General features: G+C 48.9%; 1 protein-coding gene across 1 annotated transcript in view; it reads left to right on the top strand.

The window, feature by feature from the left end:
* Positions 1-5,165: 5,165 nt before the first annotated feature.
* LOC143276036 (carboxyl-terminal PDZ ligand of neuronal nitric oxide synthase protein-like) overlaps positions 5,166-7,683 on the top strand; it is a 121,835-nt gene continuing 119,317 nt past the window's right edge. The window contains exon 1 of the mRNA XM_076580423.1: positions 5,166-6,974. Within this exon, the coding sequence (XP_076436538.1) occupies positions 6,861-6,974 (114 nt within the window). The 5' untranslated portion in view covers positions 5,166-6,860. The remainder of the gene's footprint in view (positions 6,975-7,683) is intronic.

Below are 7,683 nucleotides of genomic sequence, written 5' to 3'. Positions count from 1 at the left end.
AATATGAGCACGCGCTTTGAATATGTATAAATATGTGTACGCAAATGATTTCTGCCCATGACCTTCAGAGCTCAACCAATAGATCTATAAAGTCCACTCGTCGTATTGATTTTTAGTATTTTCCGAAAATGACCACTTGGGCGAATGAACAGTGAAAGCTCTTTCATGGCCTGGCTTCGCTGACGAAGATCTAGGAAGGGCGTTGTCCACGTCTGATGCAGGCACGCTCATGGCTGACAAGGCCAATGCGGGAAAAGCAGAGTCGGCCGCAGCGGTTGCAAGGGAAAGTCTGGTCTGGGTTCGCGGCTGCAGCGTCGTGGTTCTTCCTCCTTCTGCGTTTGTCCTCAAGGCTGGCCCTGCGGTTGTTTTCGAAGGAGGAGACAGCTTGGTGGATGGTGCGTCGCCAGGTCTCTCGATCAGCGGCTACTGCGGACCACTGGCGATGGTCAATGTGACAGGCACCGAGAGCTTTCTTCAAGGAGTCTTTGTATCTCTTCTTGGGTGCTCCTCTGTCACGGTGGCCAGTGGACAGTTCGCCATACAGCGCGATCTTGGGCAGGCGGTGGTCCTCCATCCTGGACACGTGCCCCGCCCAACGTAGCTGGGTCTTTAGCAGCACTGCCTCGATGCTGATAGTCTTTGCCTGCTCCAGGACCTCGACATTTGTGATGTAGTCACTCCAGTGGATGCTGAGGATGGTGCGAAGGCAGCGCTGGTGAAAGCGATCAAGCAGTCGTATGTGGTGCCGGTAGGTGACCCAGGTTTCAGAGCCATACAACAGGGTGGGCAGTACAACAGCTCTGTACACGCTGATCTTTGTGTCTTTCTTCAGGTGTTTGTTGTTCCACACTCTCTTGTACAGCCTGCCGAATGCGCTGTTTGCCTTTGCAAGTCTGTTGTCGATCTCCTTGTCGATCTTGGCGTCAGACGAGATGGTGCAGCCTAGGTAGCTGAACTGGTGGACCGACTTCAGCTCTGTCTCACCGATGTTGATGTGAGGAGCGTGGAATTCTTCCCGTGGGGCAGGCTGGTGGAGAACTTCCGTCTTTTTCAGACTGACTTCTAGGCCGAAGAGCCGCGCAGCCTCTGCGAAGCAGGACGTTATACGCTGCAGGGCCGCTTCTGTATGGGCGACGAGGGCAGCATCGTCGGCAAACAGAAGCTCTCTGATGAGTTGCTCCAGTGTCTTGGTGTGGGCCTGTAGCCGCCTCAGGTTGAATAGGCTGCCATCAGTGCGGTATCTGATGAAGATACCGTCGTCGTCGCCAAGATCTTCAGTGGCCTGTTGGAGCATCATGCTGAAGAAGATCGTGAAGAGGGTCGGCGCGAGGACACAACCTTGTTTCACTCCATTTCCAATTGGGAAGGGCTCCGAAAGGTCGTTGCTGTGTCTGACCTGTCCACGCTGTTCCTCATGTAGTTGGATGACCATGCTGAGGAATTTTGGGGGGCATCCTAGACGTTTCATGATCTCCCACAGACCTTTTCTGCTCACGGTGTCGAAAGCTTTCGTGAGATCGACGAATGTCGCATACAGTCCTTTGTTCTGTTCCCGACATTTTTCTTGTAGCTGTCTGAGAACGAAGACCATGTCAGTGGTGCCTCTGTTGGCTCTAAAGCCACACTGACTCTCTGGGAGATGTTCTTCGGCGATAGTAGGCACCAGCCGATTTAGGAGGACTCTGGCGAGGATCTTGCCTGCGATGGAGAGCAGAGTTATCCCCCTGTAGTTGGAGCAGTCCGACTTTTCTCCCTTGTTTTTATACAGGGTGATGATGACTGCGTCACGGAGGTCCTGTGGTAGTTTGCCTTGCTCCCAGCAGCAGACAAAGAGGTTGTGGAGTTTGGAGTGTAGGGCCTCCATTCTTCCACGCCTCCGGCGGAATTCCGTCAACCCCTGCTGCCTTGCCACATTTCAGCTGTTCAATGGCCTTGACAGTCTCTTCTAGGGTTGGTAGCTCGTCCAGTTGTAATTTCACTGGCTGTTGTGGGATGCGGAGAATTGCCGAGTCTTGAACCGTGCGGTTGGCGCTGAAGAGGGCCTGGAAATGTTCCGACCACCTGTTCAGGATCGACGTCTTGTCTGTGAAGAGCGCCTGGCCGTCTGCGCTGCGCAAAGGACTCTGGACCTGGTATGAGGGACCGTACACCGCCTTCAAGGCTTCGTATAAGCCCCGGTAGTCACCAGTGTCTGCACAAAGCTGAGCCCTCTCTGCCAGGTTGGTCCACCACCCATTTTGAATCTCACGAAGCTTGCGCTGGAGGTTGCTGCATATGAGCCGGAAGGTTGCTTTCTTCACCGGACAAGACGGTTGTGCAAGGTGAGCCTGGTGGGCTGATCTCTTCTTCGCCAGCAATTCTTGGATCTCCTGGTTGTTTTCGTCAAACCAGTCCTTGTTCTTTTTCGACGAGAACCCTAGGACTTCTTCAGAGGACTGCAGGATGGCTGATTTCAGCTGTGCCCATAGTGCTTCTGGAGAGGGGTCTGTGGGGCAACTGGGGTCTTCAAGTTTGTCCTGAAGCTTCGCCTGGAATTCAGCTTTCACTTCAGCTGACTGAAAGTTGCCGACCTGGAATTTCTTCCTAGGAGCTCCTCCTTTCTTTGGTTTGGGCTTGAAGTGGAGCCTGAGCTTGCTGCGGACGAGGCGGTGGTCAGTATGACACTCCGCGCTGGGCATCACTCGGGTGTGTAGGACGTCTCGTACGTCTCTCTGGCGCATCAGGATGTAATCAATGAGGTGCCAATGTTTGGACCGAGGATGCATCCACGTTGTCTTCAGGCTGTCCTTCTGCTGGAAAATGGTGTTGGTGATGGTAAACTGCTGCTCTGCACAGAACTCGAGAAGAAGGCGCCCATTGTCGTTGCAATTACCAACGCCATGCTTGCCAAGGACTCCTTTCCAGGCTTCTGAATCTTGGCCAACTCTGGCATTGAAGTCGCCAAGGATGATGACCTTGTCGTCAGCAGGGGTGTTCTGAACGAGGTTGCGCAGATCAGTGTAAAACTTGACCTTTTCTGTGGGGTCCGCTTGGAGGGTTGGAGCGTACACGCTGAACAGAGTGGCATGCTGTTTGTTCCGTAGTGGGAGGCGCATGGACATAATTCGGTCTGAGTGTCCTGTTGGCAGGTTTTCAAGCTTGGAGGCAATGGTGCTCCTGACCATAAAGCCTACGCCATAAAGGCGTCTCTCGGTCTCTGGCTTGCCTGACCAGTAGAGGGTGTACCCAGCGCCGTGTTCCTGGAGGCTGCCTTCCCCTGCAAAGCGGACTTCGCTGACGGCAGCAATGTCAATGTTCAGTCTCTGAAGTTCGTGTGCGACTAGAGCGGAACGCCTTTCTGGGTGGTTGCTGTCTGCAGAGTCACGCATGGTTCGGATGTTCCAGCATGCTACCTTTAGTCCTTTTGCACCTAATTGTGAGGCAGGTGCCGGCCTTTTCTTCTCTATTGTTGTTCGACCGCGTTTGGAGATGCCCGTTGACCGCGGCTAGCCAACTGGGGGGTATGGAGATGAGCATTTGTTTGGACCACCTTTTCTAGGCCCCTCTCCGTGTGGAGCAAGCAGTGCTGTCCCTAGAAAAGGCTGCTTGGTCGTTCAGGGTGCTGCCGAGTGATGCTGTCACCTCCGGGTCAACAATCAGGCGACCAATATCCTGAACCGCCTGCATGCAGGATTGGAACTGCGGCTTCCAGTGACATCTTCCACCTGCCGTTTTCGCCCCTTTCCCATCGCTACAGGGCTTGGAATAGTTGGTGGCGCGGACGTGGACGTGTCCTTCAAGCCTGCGCAATGGAATTTTTAGGTGGAGTGCAGTGTGCGCAGTACTGGCCCCACCCTTTACACCCGTGGTTCATCTGCCATAGCCTAGCAAGCTGGGACGGTGACAGTGAGGTCCTCAGGTCGTAGGTTTTATATCAGACTGTCCTTGTCCTAGCCTCTGGCTCAAAAACCTTCCTCGGAGGCACGGGGGCGCGGCTACTGAAAGTCGGGACATGGCCATGGACCCAGGGTCAATGCATGTCGAGACTGTCCTGCATTCCTTAGCACTTCATGGGTTTTACTTCAGACTTTTCCTTGTCTTAGATGGACTGCCTTCCCAGGCTGTCGAGCTCCATCTGCCCACATGTGACAGGTAGCACAGGGTTACATGGTACCTGTGGCAGGTAGAGACCTGACCTCTTTAGACTGAGAGTAAAACACACAAGCTTTTTATGTATTGAGTATAATTTCAGAATGTAATGTTTACGATGAGAAAGATCAGTTTAAAGCAAATTAAATCCCCTAGCATTAATTACAGATTAATTTCCCTTTTTTACTATCTGCACCAAAGACATGCAGAATAAATATAACATCCATGCTTTGCAAAAGAAGTTCCTGTTTGAACAACAACAACAAAAAATGATAAAAATGACTGCTCTTATTGTTGTGTCAGAATATCAGATCAAAGTGCCAAGTTTAGAGAATTAAAAAAAAAAAAAAAAAAAAAAAATATATATATATATATATATATATATATAACAGTAAATTCAGTTTGCATATAATTTGGCTTCTTTTTATATATATTTTTTGTTGTTGTGCCCATCCCAGAGGTTCAATATTGTTTTAACAAGATGACTGGAAAGAACTGAATTTTTCCTATTTTTATGCCAAATTTGTATTGCAGAGAAAATGGCAATGTTAAAGTTTACCATGGACACACAGACACACACACACACACACACACACACACACACACACACACACACACACACACAGACAACCGAACACCGGGTTAAAACATAAACTCACTTTGTTTACACAAGTGAGTCAAAAATCATGTCGACTAAGTGTCTCTGATTCGGAGCGGAAGTACATGTGTGTGTGTGTGGCTCATCTTATTAAAAGTAAAACACGTTTATTTAAAAAAAACTCTTGAGACTCCACCAACAAATAACGTAGTCATCATCGCTACCACCACCATCATCATCATTATCATCATTATCACTATCATCATCATCATTTTATCGTCATTGCCAGCAACATCATCGCCACCAGACAGTAACGACGACGACGATGATGATGATGCATTGTGGATGTGGCAGTGATGATGATGACAATGATGTTTATGATGGTGATGGTGGTGATGCTGATGATACCGCTTACCGCTTTTCTCGTGTCTTCAGACTGTTCCACCAGCCGTGTGACAGGACCACACACACACAAGGCAGCATCACACAGCCAACCCCGGAACACGTGTGACTGGACCACACACACACAAGGCAGCATCACACAGCCAACCCTGGAACACGTGTGACTGGACCACACATACACAAGGCAGCATCACACAGCCAAGCCCGGAACACGTGTGGCTGACCGTCACCTGCACGTGAAACACGGCGGGAATCTCATCACTGGTTAACACTTCATGGACTGGAAACGTCACACAGAAGCGCCGTGTAACAAACCGCTGGCTTCCTGTTTCTACAGACTGGAGAAAAGGTCACTGACCACAGGATTCCCACAGGAAGGCACCAGCACTTTACCGACTGTGACCGCCTCACAGAACGGCAGGAAAGAAAAGAACATTGTTTCATTTGAAGCCAAAGTTGAACTCATTAAGGCTAACGGAAGTAAATAAACGTGTGAAACATGTGACAAGTAACACTGTAGCCGTAAGGAAAGACGGGGCAACAAACAGCGGGTAATAACCATGTGATGAAGTGACTCACTCAACAAAGCGGAAACAAATCGTCGCAGTGGCAGAACAATGGACAATAATGAACAATGCACAGGGAATATATTGCTGTGACTTTCATCAGTGCATACAGGCGGCAGTGACAATAACCCGAGTTGCTCGACAACACGTTCTTTTCACACCGGGCTGCTCATCTAATGGGAGGCGAACGAGGAAGAAGAAGAAGACCAAGTTGTGGATGTCGTTGGTCTGTCTTGTGACGTCAACAGCAGTGCAGTGTAGTGCTTGGCGTTCATGCAACAAGTATACAACGGTTAATCTTTCAAGGAGAATTACATAACAGTTTTGTCTTACAAGGTGGATTACACAATTATTTGTCTTTCAAAGACATTTACACAACGGTTCGTCTTTCAAGGACAATTACTCAACGGTTTGTCTTTCAAGGACAATTACACAGCGGCTCGTCATTCGGAGGAATGGTGTGAAGGAATGTGTGTGATGCGGTGCAAACTTCACTCTGCTTCATTCGGTGTGATAGATATTTCCATTCCACGAACACGTCATCTTAGATTGATGCTGATACTTCCCTTTGTAACATAACGGCACGTCATTCCACGCAAATTATTCAATGACAGAACCTTATAATTATTTGCACTACATTGCATCACTTCGCCGACCCCTGTGATATTATTTCATTCATGTGATATTGCTTCAGCACCATTCCTTCCATGTGATAATCTGTAACTTAAGTTTACAGAACGATGAACGTTTGAACCTCCAGTGTGTGTGTGTGTGTGTGTGTGTGTGTGTGTGTGTTAAATGAGAAGCACCATGTGATGCTGTTGTGGAGAAATCTTCTCAGAGTGTCATATGGATAATACCAGGCACAGGACTGATAGCACTGCAGCTGCACAAGCGACTAAATCGTTTGAGGAAAAGAAGTGTGTAATCTTTTTTTTTCTTTTTTTTTTAACGTGAAACAGGAAGTGACGCCACTAACACACAATAACTGGTTTTGTGGGGAATAAAGTGTGCCGGAGCACCCACACCGGAAGTGACGTAGTGTCATGAAATGGCGTTTCAGTAACCCGGGCACCAAGGAAGCGCTGGCTTTTTGTTGTTGTTGTTGTTGTTGTTGCTGTTGTTGAGACTGAGTGGTGGAGGCCCGGGGCAGTGAGGTAGCGGTCATGCCATCGCTGTCGAAGAATGCCTACGACCTGGTGTCTGATGATGGCTACGACAGCCGCATCCCTCTACACAACGAGCAGGCCTTTGAACACGGCATCAGCTTCCAGGCAAAGGTAGCTCATCTCTGTCCTGCTGGCCTGCCTGTCTGTCTGTCTCTTTGTCTCTTTCTCCACCTGTCTGTCCCCCTCTTTGTCTTTGTCCGCATGCCTTCTTGCATGTACGTCTGTCCGTCTGACTGCACGCCTGTCTCTCTGTTTCTTGTGCACACAGACAGACAGACAGACAGACAGACAGACAGACACACACACACACACACACACACACATATATATATATATATATATATATATGTGTGTGTGTGTGTGTGTGTGTGTGTAAACAGACAGACAGATAGGAATATTCAGGAATATTTAGACAGATAGGAATATTCATATATATATAGATAGATATGTATGCCTTCTAGGGTGTGCAGTCCACGCTGGATCAGCACGTTGGTTTAAATGGTGTAGTGCCAGCGGTAGGTCAGACATGTGCTCTTTATTTCCTACCGCAGCGTGGTGCAGCGAATGTGGATCAGTCCGCACGCTCTGACACCTTGAAAGTGAAAATGAAGTGAAGCTGAACTCCATGCCATGCCTTCCAGCGGGTCTGATTTATTGCTGCTGGTTGTCTCTCTTTTCTCGTATTCACCCACACATCCCCAGTCCCCGTAAATCGGGACGCCGTTGGACATTAGCTACATGTGTGTGTTATATTCGTGGGCATGTTTCTACTTGTTTATCACACTTCCTGATTCTTTGTTCAGAAAACGAATGTAAATCA

Source organism: Babylonia areolata, chromosome 31, assembly GCF_041734735.1.
Source record: "Babylonia areolata isolate BAREFJ2019XMU chromosome 31, ASM4173473v1, whole genome shotgun sequence".
In the NCBI taxonomy this organism is placed as follows: Eukaryota; Metazoa; Mollusca; class Gastropoda; order Neogastropoda; family Buccinidae; genus Babylonia; species Babylonia areolata.
Note: the sequence above shows the minus strand (reverse complement) of the source record. Positions and strands in the feature narration are given on the sequence as shown.